The sequence below is a fragment of the Paroedura picta genome, chromosome 17, assembly GCF_049243985.1.
Source record: "Paroedura picta isolate Pp20150507F chromosome 17, Ppicta_v3.0, whole genome shotgun sequence".
Taxonomy (NCBI): Eukaryota; Metazoa; Chordata; class Lepidosauria; order Squamata; family Gekkonidae; genus Paroedura; species Paroedura picta.
The window spans coordinates 17,271,528-17,295,910 of NC_135385.1; the positions used below are offsets into that span (position 1 = coordinate 17,271,528).

The 24,383-nt window shown below is 50.1% G+C and overlaps 1 protein-coding gene across 1 annotated transcript in view; it reads right to left on the reverse strand.

Moving 5' to 3' along the window:
* LOC143827167 (uncharacterized) overlaps positions 1 to 21,651 on the reverse strand; it is a 60,605-nt gene extending 38,954 nt beyond the window's left edge. Inside the window, exon 1 of the mRNA XM_077316530.1 lies at positions 21,293 to 21,651. Within this exon, the coding sequence (XP_077172645.1) occupies positions 21,293 to 21,601 (309 nt within the window). The 5' untranslated portion in view covers positions 21,602 to 21,651. The remainder of the gene's footprint in view (positions 1 to 21,292) is intronic.
* Positions 21,652 to 24,383: the final 2,732 nt, after the last annotated feature.

Below are 24,383 nucleotides of genomic sequence, written 5' to 3' on the forward strand. Positions count from 1 at the left end.
AGGTCACAGACAGACAGACAGACCCTGGCAAGGGAGGGTCAGCAGGAGAAGGTGCATCACAGCTGCAGGCGGACATGGAAATCGAGGGAGACCAAGTTCTTAGTCGATGTTATAAGAACTGTGAGTCCCAGAAGGGTACTTTTACCACTGGATGAAAATAGAGCAGGGGTGGGCAAACTGTGGCCCTCCAGATGTCCATGGACTACAATTCCCATGAGCCCCTGCCAGCGTTTGCTGGCAGGGGCTCATGGGAATTGTAGTCCATGGACATCTGGAGGGCCACAGTTTGCCCACCCCTGGAATAGAGTAACCCGATAATCAACATGCATATATAATGCAAACGAAGCTTCAAAGCCAACAGTGAAAAGTGGCAACCAGAACAGATGCCAAAAATACCAAGCAATAAACTGAGGCTCTACGGAGTGGGTGGGGGAGTCCCGCCGCCCCCCTCCGCTGTCTGCCTGGCCCCACATCCTGCGGTTCTGAACATCCCAGCAGGAGCAGCAAGAACAACAATCGAACACTTACGCACAGGAAGGATTTAACTCCGCACCACGGCTGGCGTCTTCGAATCAGCACCAGCTTTTTCGGAAACAAAAATCAGAGCAAGTGACTGTGCCCAAATATCATGCTCGGCTGCTTCCTGCAAACCTGCCGGGAGGAAGGGTGGATTTGCACAGGGCAGAGGGATCTGAGCTCCCACAGTCTGCCTACACCGGGATGTCAAGAAGCATTCCATTTACGCCAGCTGCTAAAGCTCAACGGAGACAAAATGCCAAAGCGTAAGCAATTTGAGGCGCCGCAGGACGGTAAGGTAACAACATTATTCTCCCCGTGTCCACGCCAACAATTTTATTCATTTCATATGAGAGCCAGTTTGGTGCAGTGATTAGAAGTGTGGACTTCTAATTTGGCATGCCGGGTTCGATTCTGCACTCCCCCACATGCAGCCAGCTGGGTGACCTTGGGCTCGCCACGGCACTGAGAAAGCTGTTCTGACCGAACAGTGATATCAGGGCTCTCTCAGCCTCACCCACCTCACAGGGTGTCTGTTGTGGGGAGAGGAAAGGGAAGGCGACTGTAAGCCGCTTTGAGCCTCCTTCGGGTAGGGAAAAGCGGCATATAAGAACCAACTCTTCTTCTTCTTCTGCATGTGGGGGAGTGCAAAATCAAACCCGGCATGCCGGATTAGACGTCCGCACTCCTAACCACGACGCCAAACTGGCTCAAAGCAGAGAAAACCAAGAAAGTAGATTATTAGTGGGCAACGTAACATGAATGCGCCAAAAGAAACCACTCCCATGTGAAACCCGAGCAAAATCTTGGTACGGAAACAGCCACAGAGCACATTAGCAGTTGTCCAAAGCTTGACGTGCCCGGAATCAGGGCCAAGTCTGTCCGTCTTTAGATCAACAGCTGAAAAGAGGAAACTTCCATGACAGCCTCATGAGGAGACGCAGCCATCTGATTCCCATTTTATCAGCGCGGAGGCCCATGCACTGGGACCCACATGCAGCTACCACGTGAGCCAAGCGACTAGCTCAAGGACGAAGAAATCTGCCAAGCCCCAGCAAGAGAGAAAGGCCATTTATGCCCCCAGCACATAAAGGAGGCTTGTGAGGGCTACATTATCTAAAACCACATGATCAATTGGCCTTTAATAACCAAGTATGACTAAGCCGAAATGATGCCTCTGATGACAAGGGAGACAGCTGTTCCCATTTGAAGTTTAATAACCACCTACAGCCCAGGGGTGCAAGCCTTGCTGTCAAGCCAGCCACTCCACTGTGGGCTCCTTTCAACCTCTGTCTGAGAGAAGAAAGGTCCTTTTCACCGAATTCCTGCCCTGGCATAATACGGCGGCAACACGGACACAGCAAAACGCCAAGGGAAGAAAGATGAACTGAGCCACACTGCGGTATTCAACGAAGGCCTCCCGTCTCCCCCCGGATCATTTTACTTCGGTCATTAAGCTCACTGCAATCACACCCATCTCAAAAAGAGAAAAAAGGGCCAGTTGTAGACATGGCACAAACAGTTCAGTCCTCGGAGGAACCCTCTGATCTCCTGCAAAATTAAGATGGCGCAGGGTTAGTGTCCCATCGTACCCTCCTCTCACTTGAGCCAATCTCCGTTCTGGCCTTGCTGGGTATGGTCCAGATCTCCCCGCAGCAGGAAGAGGAGCAAGCACAGGGCACTAAAGAGGGAGGACCAAACGGGGCTGCCAAGCGTCTAATCTAGTGAGCCGGGTTCGATTCTTGAAATACTTGAAGAGGGCTATCAGATCCCCTCTCAGTCGTCTCCTCTGCAGGCTAAACAGACCAAGCGCCCCCAACGTTTCCCCACACGGCTTGGTCTCCAAACCCTTCGCCATCTTTGCCAGCTTCTAATCTAGCGAGCCGGGTTTGATTCCCCACCTTTTAAATACATGGATGGGCTCAGTCCTGAATTCCCCTTCACCGGGGAATTGCATCTCTTCAAGCAGGATTTTATGGGCCCACCGCCGAAATGCAGGCAATCAGGTTTTTCCCTGTGCCTGCCATTTTGAGTCACTGGGGACAGCCCTTCCCTCGTCACCACCTTCCCTCTGTTCCAAAGAACAAATTGCAATGCTGTTTCTACATTTTTTTAAAAAGTAGTCTTGCAGACTTATCTGAGGAAGTGTGCAATAGGGTTGGGCGCTTTGGGTGCTTCGGACACCGAAGCACCCAACCCTAGCGTGCATGCGCACGAAAGCTCATGCCTTGAAAAGAACTCTATCGGTCTTAAAGGTGGCCCAGGACTCTAAATTTGTTCTGCTGCATCAGACCGACACGGCTCCCCATTTGACTCTCACAGGAGTGTCAGGTTATAGTTATAATAACTCGGGGTTTTAAAAATATATACACATTCAGAACATTCGGGAGGGCACGGGGAGAGGAAGGGGAGCAGGATGGTGGGATTAAGCGGGGAGCAACGAAAACAAAGGAGCAAGCAGGTACCGTTTTGCAAAAAAACCCACAATTTTTTTGTACAGGGGAAGGGAGCAAAGCATGATGGGAAGCTGCCTCTGTCGGAATGAGAGCAAAAAGCATGTCGCGAATTTTATTCTTGGAAATAAAGGGGGGGAGAGCTCAAATGCAGAAAAGCTAAGAGTCGACACAGCATCCAAAGGAATGCCAAAGAGAGGCTGAAACAAGGTATGTTTCCTAATGCGGAAATGGTCTAAGAGTGGACTGCAGTAACCCTGTTCACCATCAAGTTAATCTTCAACATCGCCTATAAGTAGCAAGTTTTTGTGTTGCTCCATGTTTGTCCACGGGCTTTTTCTTGGCCACGTTTCCATACATTCAGCATATGTTGATCAGGACAGTCTCAAGGTGAGGCCCCCCCTTCCCTCCTTGTTCCCTACACATCCAACAAACAGATGGCACAACCAGATAAATATCAACAATTTTCCTAGCTGTTCTTGGTTTGTTATTGCCCACAGTGTGTTTTATAAGTTTGCACCGATGCAAAAAGAGGAAATCGCATTCCCGTTTGAAAATAAAAAGAGCGGGGGGGGGGGAATAATCATTACTTGTTTGATGCTATCATGACAACAACAGTAATTGCTCTTTGTAAAGCCAGAATACTCAGCTGGTGTTCAGAAAGAGGGGGGGAAAGAACAGCCCATAATGGAGACCTGCCTGTTTACAGTTAGTAAAAGCCTGGCTTGCAGGCTTTGTAATGCAAAGGTTTGGCAGGATATGAATACAGGGATCACGTATGTAGTACTGCACATGCATGTTCGCAGCAACAAAATAAAATCAGAGTGCAGTCGCACCTTTAAGACCAACAAAGCTTTATTCAGGGCGTGAGCTTTCGAGTGCAAGCACTCGAAAGCTCACGCCCTGAATAAAGCTTTGTTGGTCTTAAAGGTGCGACTGGATTTTATTGTGCTTGTTGTTGTTAGTTGCGACCCATGTATGTCCGACCCATCACGATCCCATGGACAATGATCCTCCAGGCCTTCCTGTCCTCTCCCATTCCCCGGAGTCCATTTAAATTTGCACCGACTGCTTCAGTGACTCCATCCATCCACCTCATTCTCTGTCATCCCCTTCTTCTTTTGCCCTCAATCGCCCCCAGCATTAGGCTCTCCTCCAGGGAGTCCTTCCTTCTCATGAGGTGGCCAAAGGATTTGGCTACCCATTTGAATCTACAGCAGCAAAAGTTACCTGTCCCTTGTCCTGTGAAATCTACCCCCACCCCTTTTGGAACAATTGCTTTCCATATAAACAGAAGCTACAGAAAGGACTTACATCTCAAAGGGATGAACTACAAAGAATAATTTCAGGAGACCACGGAGAGAAGACTTCTAGAGGCTCAGTTGCCCACCTGTGCACATCCTCCTTAGAACTTACTACAGGAGCCATACAATGAGGTGGTCAAGTCCTGCACAGGTGGACTGTACCTCTGCAGATCAAAAGCTCTCTTTTACATTTAAAACCTCCTTCTGAGAGCAAGAAGAAGATGCCAGCTGGAGCAGGGGCCATTCTACGGCCCCACTCTGCAATCGGAGAGGAAGCAGAAAATCTGTTTCCAAAAGCAAAAACAGATTCCACCTCCAGCCTGTCTGGTGGTCCTCTGAACTTGGATTTAAGACAATTACCTGCTTTGAGGGATTGGGGGGGGGAGGAGTGAAAAAGGAAATCACAAGGAAAACCTTTGTCATTGTGCCATAATGAAAACAGCAGCCAAAAATAAACCAGTCCCACCTTGTGTGATTGGCACCAGCCATCTCTAGCTATAGCTTTGCTAAGAACATTCGGGAGAATTCTCAGCTCATCCACAAGATCACAGCAGGTGACGGCATCTGCAAGCCACATCCAGAATTAACTTCTCTCTGGTTCCTCAGGGCTTTTTTTGTCACCTTGCACCAAAGCGAGGGAACCAAAGATGCTGATAGAAACATCACACGCCCAAGTCAGCCTGGGACAGACGGGATGGTGAGGGCAACACGGAAGGCACGAGAACAGCTGTTTGACACTCTTTGTAATACTAGACAGGAAAGGTAGATGTTAAGAGGCTTATCTTCTGTAGAACAGCTGGGACTCTTGTGCCAGTAGAAGAATGAATAAGCTTTAATTTCAAATGGGGACATCTGCAGAGCGATCACTTATACTGGGCAAGGAGAAATGTGCATCTGTGGGTGCGCACGCATACATGCAGGAAACTGGCATGCGGGAGCCTTGCCTAAACACTCCAGAGGAAAAGCTGGCAGCCAACACCCCTCTCCCATTTGCTTCCAGAGATTCATCTTTCTGCGTTCCTGGAACTGGGTCTTCTGTTCTACTGGGTAGGGAGGTTCTCACAGGGACCATTTATGCACTGGAGGTTTCATGCTGGGCTGCAGGCTGGAGATTTAGTTGTGGCATGTTGCCCCTCCTCTTCCTGCACCCACACGGGGGAGAATTTGGCCTGGCGCACCTCATCCGTCTCCTATTTGTGCTCCTGCACAGGAGCTGGGGCAGTGAAGTTCCCAGTGCGTAAACGGTCAGGGAGAGGATATTTCACAGTTGTCAAACTTATTGTGACCTGCCTGAGCTGGGCTCTGGATCTAAATCCTTGTTTAAACTACTTTTCCCTGAGTTAAAATATTATCCTCTCACTGCCTGCCTGGATTCAAATGGGTAGCCGTGTTGGCCTGAAGTAGCCCAATAAAATCAGAGTCCAGTAGCCCCTTTAAGACCAACAGAGATTTATTCAAGGCGTGAGCTTTCGAGTGCAAGCACTCTTCCTCAGACTATGAACTTCCATCCTGACAGTGGTAATACATAAGCAAAAGTCAATCCTGTCACATTAGTAAGCTGAAAACACTGCAACCAGGAAAACAATACTGCAAACATTTAAGGCATCCAGACCTGGCTGTTCCATATAATTCAAAGTACACTTAGTTAAACAGTAAATGCATGTGCTACAATTGTCCAAATGTGTTCATGTGGCAGTGTGGCACAAATTAAGGCATTAGCCACACACCCTGATCCACTTGGTTTTAAATGTTTCAAAATCTGTGACAGTGGGTATACTCAACAATGAACGCCAAGCATGTTCAATGATTACAACAGGTAGGTCTCTTAAACATTTTTCACAGTCAGAGTAGTTCAGCAGTGGAATAGGCTGCCTAAGGAGGTGGTGAGCTCCCCCTCACTGGCCGTCTTCAAGCAAAGGTTGGAGACACACTTTTCTTGGATGCTTTAGGATGCTTAGGGCTGATCCTGCGTTGAGCAGGGGGTTGGACTAGACGGCCTGTATGGCCCCTTCCAACTCTATGATTCTATGATTCTATGATCCTGCGTTGAGCAGGGGGTTGGACTAGATGGCCTCTATGGCCCCTTCCAACTCTATGATTCTATGATTCTATGATCCTGCGTTGAGCAGGGGGTTGGACTAGATGGCCTTTGTGGCCCCTTCCAACTCTATGATTCTATGATCCTGCGTTGAGCAGGGGGTTGGGCTAGATGGCCTGTATGGCCCCTTCCAACTCTTATGATTCTGTGATTCTATGAAATAATAAATTGCCAACCAGCCCATAATCCAGTATTGTGCACTGACTTATTTTCCTCCTAGTTGGATTCACGGTTTGCAATTGGAAAACAGATCTTCAGAGAGCTCTTAGCTTCCCTAACGTGGTTAGTTCTTTGTGCCTTCAAAAGTCATTCCTCTTTTGAAGGTTTCATACTGTGGTTTCCAGCAACGGCCTAGCAGGAGTCTGGCAGCAGCTAAATATAAAACTGCCTTGTAATATTCCTGAGGTGTTGCATATTGTACACAGAGTTTTGTATTTGCTACCAAGCTGCAGAATCACTGAGCCCTTTCTACTACTCAGAAGAGCAAAAGTCACCACAGGCTACACCAGCCTCAACTTTTTAATTGTTGAGAAACCCCTGAAACATTCTTCAGGTTTTGAGAAATCCCAGAAGTGGCATAATCATGCAGAGGATGGTTGAAAATCCATCAAACAAGAATATGGTTGAAGATCAAGCAAGCAAGGAAGGCCTATCCAAGGTCCCTCCCCGTCCCACCCCCTCCAGGCCCATCACTGGCCATTTTGGGAGGGAAGGGCAGGTTGACATGACTATATATGGTCATAGAACAAATTTAGAGTCCAGTGATACTTTTAAGATCGCTGGACTCCAGATTTGTTCTGCTGCTTCAGGCCGGCACAGCTACCCACTTGAATCTAACATATATGGTCACATCAGCCGTAAATAACAAATTTTAAAAATATATTTAAAATTAATTAACTCCCCACCCATTAGAGAAACCCTTTTAGGGCCATCAAGTAACCCCAGGGTTTCATAAAACCCTGGGCTACGCACCATACAAAAACGGGCATTTGCATCCCTTCGAAGAATCAACAATCTCCAATCAACGATGCAACACTTGTTCTGTGATTTTCTTGGTCTTCTGTTGTTGTTCTTCTTCTTCCATGTTCCTTCTTGCTGTATTTTTTCAGCAGGCATGCTTTATGGCAGTTTCGCATCCCCTTGGCAACTCCGTGACCGAGCAACGCAGACCTTGATCTCTTCTAATGCAGGGGTAGTCAACCTGTGGTCCTCCAGATGTCCATGGGCTACAATTCCCACGAGCCCCTGCCAGCGTTTGCTGGCAGGGGCTCATGGGAATTGTAGTCCATGGACACCTGGAGGACCACAGGTTGACTACCCCTGTTCTAATGGACTTGGGGTGAGCCAGGCTGAAGACCAAGCTGAGCATTGTTTAATGGTTGCACTTGTCTCAGCTAAACAGATTCTGAAAATAAACATGCTCTGGTTCGGCACAGGCAGTACCTGAAACTCATTTCCCCCGAAAAACTGTTAACATTCTTTGAAGGCCGTCTCACAAATTCTACCCCAATCCCACACACAATCTCTCTTGAAAGCCATGACCCTGAACACAACTACCCTGTCTTGACCATCCTTGAGAACAATCTAGGATTACACAAACATACAGTGCGGAGGCAGATACCAAGGATGCTGGGAATTTTGCAGTGGAAGGGCAGCAGACACATGTGGGTTTTGATGCTCCAATCCCTCAGGAGCTGAGCCTCTTCGAACAGCCCTCAAAACATTGAATTAACCCGTCTTGAACAAAAAATCTTGCAGCAGGCACACCGGATGCAAACATACCTTCAAAACCAGCGCCGAAAAATGGGAACCCGAAACCATCATTTTAAAAAACGCACTGGGGATTGTCCGCCAATTACCCTGAGTACAAAACCTTCCCGCCTTCGTTGTGAGCATGTAGGGTGAGTTTTAAGAGGTTCATGAGCATCCTTAACGGTGCCTCTAAAAAGTCACGGCACCTGACGAATGAAATAACTCTGCACTAGGTGGGGAAAAACTGTTAGTGGAATAATACGACATCGGGATGAAAATACTGTAATTCTAACCTGGTGAAAACCGAATGCAAACCGACAAGGTAGCTGGAAGGAGACAGGGGAGGGGAAGTCTACCACCTGCTGCTGGAGCTTGCATTATTCACCAGGCTGTCTCCTGCCGTTGTTTTGCATTTAATTAAAAACACATTATGGATCCCCCCCAAAGAAAACATGAATTTTGACAGTGGCAGTGATTTCAGGAGACCAACCGTAGCAATGCAGGACTTCCCCAAGCATCTAGCTGGGGCCAGTTGTGGAAGCTACTGGTCACTGTCACCTGACTGATATAGAGGTTTCGGAGGATATATCCTAGCTTAGGCCAGTTCCTGGCTAAAAACAACAATTGTTACCACTGAGAAGAAGAAGAGTTGGTTCTTATAGGCCGCTTTTCTCTACTTGAAGGAGTCTCAAAGCGGCTTACAACCACCTTAACCTTTCCTCTCCCCGCAACAGACACCCTGTGAGGGAGGGGAGGCTAAGAGAGCCCTGAGATTACTGAAGAAGAAGAAGAGTTGGTTCTTGTATGCCGCTTTTCCGTACCCGAAGGAGTCTCAAAGCAGCTTACAGTCGCCTTCCCTTTCCTCTCCCCACAACAGACACCCTGTGGGTGGGTGAGGCTGAGAGAGCCCTGATATCACTGCTCGGTCAGAACAGTTTTATCAGTGCTGTGACTAGCCCAAGGTCACCCAGCTGGCTGCATGTGGGGGAGTGCAGAATCAAACCCAGCTCACCAGATTAGAAGTCCACACTCCTAACCACGACACCAAACAGGCTCTCTACTGTTCTGAAAGTTCAGAGCGGATCAAGACGCTTTCAATCAAACGGATTTTCCAGCTTCCTTCGTCTCTTTTTCGTTTCACTTGGAAACCCCCATTTTGATTGCGTTTCTGCCTCGTGTGGCCCAAACTCGAGAACATTTTCTGTTTCCCTGCACTGAACCGGCCAGCTAATTTTAAGTCCTGTTTCCCCAAATAAACAGTTTAAAAACAACAACAGAACGGGGAAACCGGCGGAAAGATTGGAACAAAAAGCCTACAGATGTCCACATATGAAAACAGAGGGTGTAAAAGCACATGCTAAACAACTCTTTGGAAAGTGTGTCCCCTCCCCACAAGTCACAGCCTACTGCAAAGTTGAAAAATGAACGCATGACACCACCTTACACCAGTTCAGGCCACTGATCCACCCAGCTTATTCCTGCCTATTCTGACAGGTGCTCCCCAAGGCCTAGGGCAGAGAAAAGCCTTTCCCTCCAGCCGAACTCCGACCCTGGGATTCCCTGCCGGCAAAACATGAGCCTTCCCACTGAACCACGGTGTGCAACCTATGAAGCTGTGTCAAACTGAATCAAACCATGCCACTCTGCACTGCCTCCTCTGACTGACAGCAGCTCTCTGTGGTCTCAGGCAGAGAAAGTCGTTTCCGAACACCTGAGCTTCCAATCTGGGACTTTTTGCACTCAAAGCGGATCTCCACAAGCCACGACCCTCCCCAAGCAGCACTAGACAGATGAGCAACCCCCCCCCCCTTTTGCTATCTTCCAAAAACCCTGTTTTCCAACAGCTGCGGCAGCTCCCCACGCAGCTCTCCAAGGGAGACTGAAGCAAGAAGCCCTGGGGCCAGCTCAAACACCTTTCCAGGAAGAGGAGCCACGTGGACTTGGAGGAGCCTGAGATTCGGGGATAGATTCCTTGAGTTGCGTTCTCTCGCTTCAGTGCTTCCCGCGGTACGGCTAATTGGAACCTGCAAACAGTTTGTTATTCTATGTTCCATTGGAAAATCAATAGCTGGAGCATTTCTTTTTTTTGAAAGCACGAACCTGGACTTGGTTTACAGACTCGACAGAGTCTTTAAAAGCAGCTCGTTAGGAGCCGCTTGGTAGATGTTTTGGGTTCTCGGGGAAGAGACTTCAGGGACTTCTTACGTAGGGGAATAGTCTACTTCTAGGAACCGGCGTTCCGCAGGGCCTGCAAGGCGGAGCTCTTCCGCAGGGTCTATGGTTGAGGCCGGCGTGCTAAGGAAGATCTGACCCGCCCTTTTGGGCCATCTTGCTGGCGGCTTTAGGATGCTTTGGGCTGATCCTGCATTGAGCAGGGGGTTGGACTAGATGGCCTGTAGGGCCCCTTCCAACTCTGTGATTCTGTGATTCTATGATCCTGCGTTGAGCAGGGGGTTGGACTAGATGGCCTGAAGGGCCCCTTCCAACTCTATGATTCTATGATTCTGCGTTGAGCAGGGGGTTGGACTAGATGGCCTGTATGGCCCCTTCCAACTCTATGATTCTGTGATTCTATGATCCTGCGTTGAGCAGGGGGGTGGACTAGATGGCCTGTATGGCCCCTTCCAACTCTATGATTCTATGATCCTGTGTTGAGCAGGGGGTTGGACTAGATGGCCTGTATGGCCCCTTCCAACTCTATGATTCTGTGATTCTATGATCCTGCGTTGAGCAGGGGGTTGGACTAGATGGCCTGTATGGCCCCTTCCAACTCTATGATTCTATGATCCTGTGTTGAGCAGGGGGTTGGACTAGATGGCCTGTATGGCCCCTTCCAACTCTATGATTCTGTGATTCTATGATCCTGCGTTGAGCAGGGGGGTGGACTAGATGGCCTGTATGGCCCCTTCCAACTCTATGATTCTATGATCCTGCGTTGAGCAGGGGGGTGGACTAGATGGCCTGTATGGCCCCTTCCAACTCTATGATTCTATGATCCTGTGTTGAGCAGGGGGTTGGACTAGATGGCCTGTATGGCCCCTTCCAACTCTATGATTCTGTGATTCTATGATCCTGCGTTGAGCAGGGGGTTGGACTAGATGGCCTGTATGGCCCCTTCCAACTCTATGATTCTGTGATTCTATGATCCTGCGTTAAGCAGGGGGTTGGACTAGATGGCCTGTAGGGCCCCTTCCAACTCTATGATTCTATGATCCTGTGTTGAGCAGGGGGTTGGACTAGATGGCCTGTATGGCCCCTTCCAACTCTATGATTCTGTGATTCTATGATCCTGCGTTGAGCAGGGGGTTGGACTAGATGGCCTGTATGGCCCCTTCCAACTCTATGATTCTATGATCCTGTGTTGAGCAGGGGGTTGGACTAGATGGCCTGTATGGCCCCTTCCAACTCTATGATTCTGTGATTCTATGATCCTGCGTTGAGCAGGGGGTTGGACTAGATGGCCTGTATGGCCCCTTCCAACTCTATGATTCTATGATCCTGTGTTGAGCAGGGGGTTGGACTAGATGGCCTGTATGGCCCCTTCCAACTCTATGATTCTGTGATTCTATGATCCTGCGTTGAGCAGGGGGGTGGACTAGATGGCCTGTATGGCCCCTTCCAACTCTATGATTCTATGATCCTGCGTTGAGCAGGGGGGTGGACTAGATGGCCTGTATGGCCCCTTCCAACTCTATGATTCTATGATCCTGTGTTGAGCAGGGGGTTGGACTAGATGGCCTGTATGGCCCCTTCCAACTCTATGATTCTGTGATTCTATGATCCTGCGTTGAGCAGGGGGTTGGACTAGATGGCCTGTATGGCCCCTTCCAACTCTATGATTCTGTGATTCTATGATCCTGCGTTAAGCAGGGGGTTGGACTAGATGGCCTGTAGGGCCCCTTCCAACTCTATGATTCTATGATCCTGTGTTGAGCAGGGGGTTGGACTAGATGGCCTGTATGGCCCCTTCCAACTCTATGATTCTGTGATTCTATGATCCTGCGTTGAGCAGGGGGTTGGACTAGATGGCCTGTAGGGCCCCTTCCAACTCTATGATTCTGTGATATCCTCCTATGTCTACCCCCAGAGGTGATAGTATGGGGTGTTTTTAGTGGTACATCTTGGGACTTTTGTAGATTGTGTGATACTTTTTATTTTTAGGGGCTATTTTATTGGGGATTTTATGCATCTATATTTTGTAACCCGCCACAAGCCTTTTGGGAGTGGCGGGCTAGAAATCTAAATAACAATAATAACAACAACAAGAATAATACCAATGCCCAGTTCCTCCTTCTCCATGCAGGCAACAGGTCTTCCTGAAAAGCCACGGGGTGGGAGGGCTCAGAGGACCCCAGGGACTCCCCATTTGGGGAAGGGCTGAGGTGAACACCGGCCTGATAGGATTAGGGGGCTGCTTTAATCTCTCTTCCAAAGGTCAGCCACTGATCACTCCACAGCAAGAACGGGGGATTGGGAAGGAGGTGGGACAGAACAATTGTTTAGGGCAGGGGTAGTCCAACTGCGGCCCTCCAGATGTCCATAGACTACAATTCCCAGGGGCTCCTGGGAATGGTAGTCCATGGACATCTGGAGGGCCGCAGTTTGACTACCCCTGGTTTAGGGTGAAGGGAATGCACGCTCTTGCTCAACCAGTGTCCTCTTAATACAACAAGCAAATCACTTTCAGCCACAGAGCTAATGTATGCATTATTTAAGACCACTCTTTGACATGGCTAGGGCTCAACTGAATGTGCTCCTGTGTCCCTGGTCTCCTCAGGTTCCTCCTGCCCGGTTTATCGTTCGCCGAAGACTGATTACATTTCCTCATATCGCTACTATCCCGGCCAGGGGCCACACCAAACACACAGTATCACCTACCTTGCAGGGCTGTCGTCACGATAAAAAGGGGGAAAGGAGAACCACATACCCTGCTCTGAAGAAGGCAGGATAATCTCCCATTCAGTGTATCTGTAGAGCATTGATTTATCAACAGGGAATTTGCTATTTATGCTGCCTTACGCAATATTGGCCTTACATGAGAAAAAGCTGTAATGGGAAACAAAACACACAAGGACCCCGGTAAGCGCAACAGGTTTTGATGAGCACAGGCGAAAAGCAAAATGCAAACGGGGATTTTCTTGGCTTGCACCAGCAGGGAGGAGAAGCCTGAAGCTAGCCCGGCCGCCCACCCCCCTCAATTCACCCCCTCAGACGCATCACCATTCAGGTGGGAAGGCACCGCTAAAGCCATTAGCTCTGGAGAGCCTCCAATCAGAGGACTCTGCAGCCGCTCAGGATTAAAACGGAAAATGAATAAGTTTCCACAAGGCCCTGAATGATGGTCCAAGAGGGCAGCCGAGGAGCCTTTGACGACTGCTGATCCCAACTTGTGCTTATTATAAGCCCTTCAAATCTACGCCATGTGAATGAAAAATTGTCAAGAAAGTGCTGGGGGGTGTGGGGGAGAAGAGGGAAGAAAAGAGGATTATATTTTGGCCGGCAAACTTAATCTTGTCACATTTTCTTGGCGACAGAAGCGTGCGCTCCAGGAAAAGACACCTGTCTTTCCCCTCGCTTCTCATCCTCCGCCAGAATGCTGCTGGCGCAGCGGAAGGGGCAAAAATTCAACAGTTGCCGCTCCCCCCCCTGAACGGGAAACATTTCCCCTGCTCGTTTTCTACCTGTTGAACTGACAGGAGCCTTGGGAGGGGGGAAAAAAATCACCCTGGCAAACCGCCAGTGATTCATTATCCCCATTAAAAGAGCCACAGTCAGTGAAAGCCTAAGGGGATCAGAAGGGTGCCAGAAGGGTGCATCTGTCGGAGCACTAGCACCCAGATTTAAAACCCCACTGCTTGGAAGCTTGGAGGAGGGTGTCCTAGACCAGGGGCGGCCAAGCGTGGCTCTCCAGACGTCCATGGACTACAGCAAGCTGGCAGGGGCTCATGGGAATTGTAGTCCATGGACGTCTGGAGAGCCAAAGCTCGGCCACCCCTCTCCTAGATAGATCAGGTGCTTTAGTTATGTCAAGCACAGCCCAGGGATGTGCCTCTCTGGTCCTCTGACCCAAGTCCAGACGCTTGCCAGAGAACCTGGACTGCTGGAGTTGTGCAAGGCTTCCCCACCCACAATCTGCCGCTGGCAGTCTTCAAGCAGAGGTTGGATGCACACTTTTCTTGGATGCTTCAGGATGCTTAGGGCTGATCCTGCGTTGAGCAGGGGGTTGGACTAGATGGCCTGTATATGGCCCCTTCCAACTCTTTGAATGTGTGATTCTATGACTAGATGGCCTGTGTGGCCCCTTCCAACTCTATGATTCTATAATTCTATGACTAGATGGCCTGTATGGCCCCTTCCAACTCTATGATTCTATGATTCTATGACTAGATGGCCTGTATGGCCCCTTCCAACTCTATGATTCTATAATTCTATGACTAGATGGCCTGTATGGCCCCTTCCAACTCTATGATTCTATAATTCTATGACTAGATGGCCTGTATGGCCCCTTCCAACTCTATGATTCTATGATTCTATGACTAGATGGCCTGTATGGCCCCTTCCAACTCTATGGTTCTATGATTCTATGACTAGATGGCCTGTATGGCCCCTTCCAACTCTATGATTCTATGATTCTATGACTAGATGGCCTGTATGGCCCCTTCCAACTCTATGATTCTATGATTCTATGACTAGATGGCCTGTATGGCCCCTTCCAACTCTATGATTCTATGATTCTATGACTAGATGGCCTGTATGGCCCCTTCCAACTCTATGATTCTATGATTCTATGACTAGATGGCCTGTATGGCCCCTTCCAACTCTATGATTCTATAATTCTATGACTAGATGGCCTGTATGGCCCCTTCCAACTCTATGATTCTATGATTCTATGACTAGATGGCCTGTATGGCCCCTTCCAACTCTATGGTTCTATGATTCTATGACTAGATGGCCTGTATGGCCCCTTCCAACTCTATGATTCTATGATTCTATGACTAGATGGCCTGTATGGCCCCTTCCAACTCTATGATTCTATGATTCTATGACTAGATGGCCTGTATGGCCCCTTCCAACTCTATGATTCTATGATTCTATGACTAGATGGCCTGTATGGCCCCTTCCAACTCTATGATTCTATGATTCTATGCCCCAATGCTGAACTTGTTCAATTGCTCCCTACTCAGCTCCGACTTGGTCCATTTCTATGCTGCTTTTCTGTCATCACAGCAGTGTACGCCAGCTTCCTCAGCGGTCCCCCACCCACATCTGGCACCGTCCAGATGTGCTTAGCAGGGGATTGCCTGCCTTCAACCCATCACCTTGCTGGCACATCCTGACATCTGCAGTACTAAAGGCACATTTTCTCTGATTTTGAAGCCATCCTGACTGAGCGGCACAAAATGAAGTCATTTTACTATGCCTCTCTTCCAAGGAGGACAAAGCTCACAACCAACCCACCTTCCCACTTGGTCACATTAAACCAAGTTACAAATCAAGCACCATTTCGCTGTGGATTTAGTCTCCATCTTAAAACATTAAATTTGTTTTATTTATGTTATCTATAGCCCCGCCTGTCTCGCTTGGACTTGAGGCGGGTTTACACCGAGTGAGTCAACAAAACCGATAGTTGTAGTGCAATAAACAAGGCAATAGCAATGAGGTTGCAGAACCAACTTGAATTCTCAACCCAGAACTGAAGCAAACTGTAAGCAACTAGTTTATTTATGGTCCTTTGGCCAGCAATTTCCAACAAATGGAGGCAATCAGTGTTTAAACTTAACACTAGACAATACTGGGATTAAATCAATCAGGGAAAGATACATAAGATCAGGGGTAATCAAACTGCGGCCCTCCAGATGTCCATGGACTACAATTCCCAGGAGCCCCTGCCAGCGAATGCTGGCAGGGGCTTCTGGGAATTGTAGTCCATGGACATCTGGAGGGCCGCAGTTTGACTACCCCTGCATAAGATTAAATAACATGTGCCAAATAACAGTTTTGAAAAGGCTCTGATAAAAACACAATAATATATAATATATATATTTAAAATGAATTTGCAAGCTTTAGTGAGATTCCCTTATGCCTGCCATCCCAAAGATGTCTTGGTAATAGGCCCACAGCATGTATGAACATTTTCCCAAGAGGGTTAAATTGCGTTAGGAGGGGCATAAGCGAACCATAAGCATAAGCATCAACAGGACATATTCAGCGATCGTTCCAGCAAGCGACCCTCAGTAATTTTGCCGAGTAACTGTGAATCTTTTAGCACAGTGTAACTCTACTGCTAAAAAGAGCCTCTTGTGGCGCAGAATGGTAAGGCAGCAGACATGCAGTCTGAAAGCTCTGCCCATGAGGTTGGGAGTTCGATCCCACCAGCTGGCTCGAGGTCGACTCATCCTTCCATCCTTCCGAGGTTGGTAAAATGAGGACCCAGCTTGCTGGGGGGTAAACGGTAATGACTGGTGAAGGCACTGGCAAACCACCCCGTATTGAGTCTGCCATGAAAACGCTGGAGGGCGCCACCCCAAGGCTCAGACATGACCCGGTGCTTGCACAGGGGATACCTTTACCTTTTAACTCCATTGCTGGATCTCTGAATGAGATCTGGTGCGTGGGAGGGGTGGTAGGGTCAGCAACTTCATAGGAATACATGGATAAGCTCCCCGCAGTAACCTTTGCCTTCCGTGCAATCTCTTACAGAGGGCTCAGGAGCATCAGGCCCGACTGTCCTGCAACCCAGCTGGCCGTACTCCAATCAGACTCCATTTTATGGAAGAACAGTCAACTCACATAACATGGAGGTGGGATGAAGATACAAGTGTTGGCTCACAGGTTTGGGAAAGCCCTCACACAGCAATTTGCACTCCATTCATCGTGAATCAAGTCAAGAGGGCACGGAGCAGGGAGATGGACTAGATCAGGGGTAGTCAACCTGTGGTCCTCCAGATGTTCATGGACTACAATTCCCACGAGCCCCTGCCAGCGAATGCTGGCAGGGGCTTGTGGGAATTGTAGTCCATGAACATCTGGAGGACCACAGGTTGACTACTGCACAAGATGACCCTGGAGGTCCCCCTTCTACGATCCAGCTGGTCTCAGGACGCTGGAAGAGAGGTCTGCATGTGCCGGCTGCAATACGTCTCAAGGCTGAATGTTAACTGTTCTAGCAAAAAAAGCACACACACAAATCTGGAAGATGATATACCTATGTTGGAGAGAAAACCTGTTAACACTGAAGATTCAGCCATGATGGCCCCAAACGCTTTTTAAAAATTATTTTTATTTTATGCTTCAAGCAAGCACACATGATTTAGGCTCCCTAAATCAAAAGCAAATTGTCGTCTTCAATAAACTGGAAGCAGTTTTTACTTCACAGGCCACGGATGGCAGAAGAGAAGAGCTGGTGGGGGGTTATACCCCACTTCTCCCTACCCGAAGGAGGCTCAAAGCGGCTTACAATCCCCTTCCCTTTCACAACAATCGCAACAGCCACCCTGCGAGGTGGGTGGAGCTGGAGGAGCTCTAACAGAACTGCTCTGTGAGAAGAGCCCTAAGAGAACTGTGACTGGTTCAAGGTCACCCCAGCTGGCTGCATGTGGAGGAGGCGTGAGGAAAGCTCCAGCTTAGAGGCCACCACGCTTAACCACCATCTACGCTGGCTCTCCAAACTAGTAACCCACGGAACAATGCAAGCGCCATAAAAACTTGTGAATGAAAGGTGCCTGTTTTTGGGCAGGAGAGCTAAAAGGTCCCAAAGGGGCCTGCAGACATCCAAATCGCCCTCGGGCACATATGAGCTGGCACGTGCACCAATGTGCGGCTTCAACTCCTTGCAGTTTTCCAACACGGCCTCTTCCCAACACGGTTCCCCTCCACGGTTCGTCCAACGGCACCCTCCCACAGTTAAATGAGGCACAAAAGAGAAACAAGAGAACCTTTGCAACGTCCTTGCGAGATTAAAAGCCGTGGCAATGCTGCTTCCCTCCACCTGCCCTGCAAGGTACGGATATTCTTGGCTTGCCACGGGAGAGATGCGCACAGGGTGTTAAACCCGCATGCAAAACCCTGAGGGGGAAGCACCCTCCACAGGTGGGGAAATCTGAAATATTCAGCAACGGAGACATTCCAAAAATAACTCAATCTCCCCAGGGAACTGCTAACAATAGACGATTAAAGTATTTTTCCTACGTTGCTACTTTCTAACTAGCTCCCCTGCTGACGGTCCATTTTCTTTCGGGAGGAGGATTCTGTACGGCAGACGGAGGCACAAATCTCCCCGGGAGGAGAGCAAACCTTTCGCTCTCTCCTTCCTCCCTGGCTCCACAAGTGCCAAAGGGCTCTGGAGGAGATGAGGCAAGACGGCAGGGTATACAAGCAGCTGAAGGCTCTTGTGCGGGTGCAGCAGCAAAGGGCTCGCACACAACCAGCATGCGCTAAACCAGGGGTAGTCAAACTGCGGCCCTCCAGATGTCCGTGGACTACAATTCCCAGGAGCCCCTGCCAGCGAATGCTGGCAGGGGCTCCTGGGAATTGTAGTCCACGGACATCTGGAGGGCCGCAGTTTGACTACCCCTGCGCTAAACCTTCCTGTTTCGAAAAGGAGAGACAGACAGACGGCTGAAGGGAAAGGCAACAGGAGTGCCAGAGGCTCTTTTGGGAGAGGGAGAAGACAAGAGGCTGTCACCTGGAAGGCAGGTGAGCACGGATGGAGGAAGTTACGGAAAGATAAGCATTCAGTGCCTGTTTCAGAAACATGCCAAGCTCGACTCTGCCCTCCAAGGCAGCCAGGATATAACAGGAGCACCCACACATGGAAAGCTCTCGTCCGCTGAAAATGTTTTTGCTCTTACTGACCCACAGCAAAGGGAGATTGCACCCAACACCGACTCAAGATTTATTGGACCACGACACATTGACGATCCTGACGAATTTGGGAATCCTTGACTGTTCTTCGGGCAACTATTCCTTCAAGTTGGCGGGAATTCTTCCCGGTCTCTCCAGCAACGAGGCTAAGCTGAATCTTTCCCAGAAGAGCCACTGACGGCAGCCTAATAAATCTTTAATGTAAGAAGCCGCCTGATACAAAGTACCTAATCTCAGTTATCATCCTGTGTGTCGGGGATGGCCAAACGGTGGCTCTGCAGATGTTTGTGGACTACAATTCCCAGCAGAGGCTCCTGGGAGCTGTAGCCCATGAACACCTGGAGAGCCACAGTCTGGCCAGCCTTGCTCTATAGGTCTCAGGGTTCTCCCCCAATACCTGCTTTCCGGGATCTAACAGGAAGTGGCTATTCCCAGCAGCTTATCCTGGAAAAAGAGGAGCTATAAGAATATGGATTTTGATCACGGACAGAGCGTGTTTCCTTCCCCGCTGAGTAACCACAAGCTTGAGGATCTCAAGCACGTACCAAGCAGTCCGACCTAGCGGAAGAAAGCAAAGGTCTTGCATGCAGGCTGCCCAGTGACCAGAACAAGTCACTTTTTCTTCAGCATCCTCCTGACCATCCCCGATAGTCTGCAGAGCCCCGTTCCGAGGGGCGCGGGATTTGTACCGTTCCTGGCTCAGCACCGCCCTTTTCCAGATCTCTGCCACAGATGGAGACTCCTGGGGGGCTTGGCTGAGACATGGTGGGTCTCTAGCTCACACAGCAGACACAAGAAGCAATTCTACACAAAACTTCAGGGCGCTGAAATGTTTCCTCCCAAAGCACAAGAGGGGTTGTCCAACGACGGCCCTCCAGATGTCCATGGACTACAATCCCCATGAGCCCCTGCCAGCGAATGCATTCGCTGGCAGGGGCTCATGGGGATTGTAGTCCATGGACATCTGGAGGGCCGCCGTTGGACTACCCTGACAAGACAATACACAGACCTCTCTGATTGGTGCAGGGGTCCCCATCTTGCCCCTGTGTACCACGGCACTCCCCGGATACTTTTTCTGGCGACCACCGAGTGGTTTTGCAAATTTTTTTGCAGATTTTTTAAAAATTACTTCAAGAGCAGCTGCTACCTCCGCACAAAGACCTTCCCTGCGTCTCCGAAGGAAAGCTGAGTCGAAGAAAACACTTTTAAACAATGTGTTCTAAAACAAGGCGTCCGGTTCAGCAAAGCTTCTGTTTGAGAGGTAGAAAAATCTACTATCAGGGAGACGGTCGGACATAACTCCCGCTGTCCACTACGGATGTGTTTAAAGGCCATGGGGAGGCCCCGGTTTGTAACTATGTTTTAACAATGTTTTTAATTCTGTTGAAAAGAGCCTTGAGCCCGCTTGGAGGAAGGGCTAGCATGAAAATCATCAAGCAATCCTCAAATATAATAAAGAAACAACCCTTCACCGCTTGTTCTACCACCTGCAGCCGCCAATTTGGAATTGGCCCCAAAAGGGGCCACAGGCTCAAAAAGTTTGTGGATCCTGGGCAAGGGCACAGTCCCGGGCTGAGCGGGAAGCCGGCCCTCCCAGCGATTGCTCAGAGCCCCCAAGGGTGTCATCGGAGGCCCCCCCTTCCAGTCAGACCAGTCCAGAGCTTTCCCTCAACTGAGCTCTGGTCGGCCTTCCATTTCAGCGAGGTCCATTTCCACACGGAAGGAGGAAGCAAGCGGGAAGCAGCCTGACTCGCCTTTGCGGTGCATCGCTCCGGAGACCTTCGCCACCCACAACTCTGCGCCCACAGGCCGCCTTCCCAGTGCAAAACAAGCAAGATGAGCTTTGGACAGCAAAACCCACCGGTCTCAGCAGAGGCACCAAGCACCCTCCCTGGGGTGCAAGGCACCCTTCACTTCTCTGCAGGGGTTGGGGGGGAGAGAGAGAGGCTCTTGCAACATGCCAGGGCAGCTGGGCACCCAGGAGCAGAGGTAGTCAACCTGCGGTCCTCCAGACCTCCATGGACTACACTCCCCATGAGCCCCTGCCAGCTAAAGCCAGCTAAAGTCCATGGACATCTGGAGGACCGGCAGGGGCTCATGGGGATTGTAGTCCATGGACATCTGGAGGACCGGCAGGGGCTCATGGGGGTTGTAGTCCATGGACATCTGGAGGGCCGCAGGTTGACTACTCCTGCCCGGGAGGCTCCCGCCGGGCAACCAGATCTTCCCCTCTGCCAAGCCCCCTCCCCTCCTCCTGCAGCCCCGATCCTGCGCTCTCCTCCTGCTCGGAGGACGCTCAGCCTTACCCTGGCGGCGGCGGCGGGCGGTCCTCCTCTGCGCGGCGGGGGCGCCTGGGGGGCGTCGCGGCGGCGGCTGCTGCTGCTGCCCAGATCGCGCTTCTCTCGCCCGCCTCCTCCGCTGCGCCGCTGCTGCTGCTGCTGCTCGTCGCCGGGGTCGAGGCTGGTGAAATTCCACACGACCAGCGTCTGCACGAGCAGCACGCTCAGCGCCAGCAGCAGCGCCGAGTGCGAGCGGCGGGCCAGGCAGCGGCGCCCGCAAGGGCCGGCCGAGGACGACGACGACGAAGGAGAAGGAGACGCCGACGGGGAGCCCATCCTCGCGCGCGCTGCGCTCTGCTCGCTCGCGCCGCCGCCGCCGCCGGGAGTTTTTCAGACGGCCGCGACGTCACCAGCAGGGGGAGGCGGCCAGACGGGGCGGGGCCTCAGCAGCAGCAGCGGAGGGAGGGAGGGAGTGGCCCCGCCCCCGACGGCGCGGATTGGTCCGGGACCTGCGCGAGACCGCCTGCCAGCCTTCCCTTGGAGGCACGTGCGCGCCTGCCGCTCCCGGGCTGCACAGAGGAGCGCCTGCAGCCTGGCCTACCTCGCAGGGGGGTTGTGAGGCTGACGGGAAGGCAGCTGCTTCGGGGTTCTGTGGGCAGGGATAGAGAGGTCCATCTCTCTCCGCACACCAGGGCACCGTGCAGTGGGCAGCTTCCTGTGTTGCTGTCGCTCCTAGGATGTGTTTGGAACATGCGGTTGATAACTTGCTCGCTTTCTGCGTAAAAGAGCACTCCTCCTATGCTTTTGAGAGGCTCTAGGGCAGGGGTAGTCAACCTGTGGTCCTCCAGATGTTCATGGACTACAATTCCCAGGAGCCCCTGCCAGCAGTCTGCTCTAGAGCAGGGGCATTCGCTGGCAGGGGCTCCTGGGAATTGTAGTCCATGGACATCTGGAGGACCGCAGGTTGACTGCCCCTGCCCTAGAGCAGACTGAAATGATGCTGCGTGAAGCCGGCAAGTTCAAGGGGGTGGGGTTGTGTATGTGATGCACCCAGTGAAAGATGCAATCCAGTTTTTAGCACACGTGTAAGTTCCAGCAGGGGACCCGAATAAAAGACCAGGAGTGGATCAGATTTGTGGAATAAGGCAGGGAAGGCAGTGCCAGAGCCCTGAAACAGTGGGATGGACAACACCACCTCAAAAGATCAGACTTGTATGTGTGAATGCAGGGGAGGGAATAACTCCCTGCACAGACTTTAGGCTTGGGATACTATTTTTCTTCACCAATATGTGACATGCAGATAGCTAAATCTGTGATCTGGGTCCACGCAGATGGCAAACGTGTTTGTGTAAACTTGGGGCACCCCCTCATTTGCAGAAGATCTTAGAAGAACAGTGGGGGTTTAAAATCCCCCTTCCGCCCCAAAATTAAAAAGTGCAACCCAGCAGCCTGGCAGGTAAGGAGCTGTGTCGAAGCTCATGTCACGGTGGCAGCCTGAGAGCCACAACAGACACAAAAAGCAAACGGAGGGGAAATGTGATTCCTTCTGCAAGTTTTCGCAGCCCCACCCTATTGTGTTGCTGCCACCCCCATCAAACCTGATAGAAGGTAGGCGGGGAGAGGAACAAAAGTGAGTGTGGGGGGGGGGGTAGTGGAATACCAGGGGGGTTGGTGGGAAGAGAGTCTGGGGGAGGGGGATGAATGCCAAGGCCTTGGGTAGATGGTTGGATGGGAGGGGGCAAAGGCAATGAGTGGTAGGGTGATACATAAGGAGGACGGGAGAAAGGAGTAAATGGGGAGCGTAAATTGGCCACTAAGGGCATGGGAGAAAGGAGGGTCAATGGAGGGGAGGGGTGGCAATAGAGATTGAGAGGTTGACAATTAAGGGATTAAGGGTCAGTTTATTAGGGAGGAGAGAAGGAGACCAAGCAGGGAAAGCTAAATGGGGGTTCAAACCAGGTTCTTCCAGATCCTGATATGACCGTCTAACTGAGCCTTTCTCGGCTTTTCTACCAAATCAAATCACATCAAATCAAGTTTTATTGCAGCAATTGCCAGCCATAACAGAAAACTATAAAACAGTAAACAGAGAGTAAAAATTAATGGTTAATAAAACAGATGAACCAAGAGATAAAAACTACTGCAGCTATACTTAGTTAGGATCACAGAATCATAGAGTTGGAAGGGACCTCCAGGGTCATCTAGTCCAACCCCCTGCACTATGCAGGACACGCACAACTACCCCAAAATCTCCAGAATCCAGCGTGGTCTGGAAGAAATTTACCTACACACAGGGCACAAGGGACAAACGCTGGCACATCCCTTCTTGCCCACCCACTCCCAATCTGCCTAAGTTCATAAAATCAGCCTTTCTGTAAGATCTTTATCTAGCTTATGCTTAAAAACTTCCAAAGAAGTTTTTTTTTTCAACATATTTTTCAACATGATTTGGAGGAAGGAATAGAGGGGGTACCTATTAAACTTACTGATGATTTACTGGGAGGGGTAGAAAACACGCCAGATGCCAGAAGCCAAATAGAAAACTGGCCTAAAATCAGTTTCTATAGTAATAAATGTTAAGTTCTTCATTTCGGTAGGAACAATCAAATGCATCACTATAGGATGGGTGAATTGGATCTGGGGGTCTTAGTAGACCATACATTGAACATGAGTGAGCAGTGTGACTCAGTGGCTAAAATGGCAAACACTATACTTCTTTCTACTACTTTCTTTATTGAAAGAAGTATAGTGTCCAGATCATGCAAGCTTATCTTGCCAATTTATTCCACTCTGGTAAGATCTCACGTAGAGTACTGTGTTGAGAAGCTGGAGTGTGTCCAGAAGAGGCTTATGAAAATGGTGAAAGGTTTGGAGACCAAGTCGTATGAGGAAAGGTTGAGGGCGCTTGGTCTGTTTAACCTGGGCTGATTCTGCACTTAGAGTTTTTTCCATTTTGGATCCTGCTGAATTCTGATCAATTTGAACTCGGGTCTTCCTCTATCTCCCCCCCTCCCCATTGAAACAGTGAGCTAGCTTGGTGTAGTGGTTAGGATTGCGGACTTCTAATCTGGCGAGCCGGGTTCGATTGTGCACTCCCCCATATACAGCCAGCTGGCCA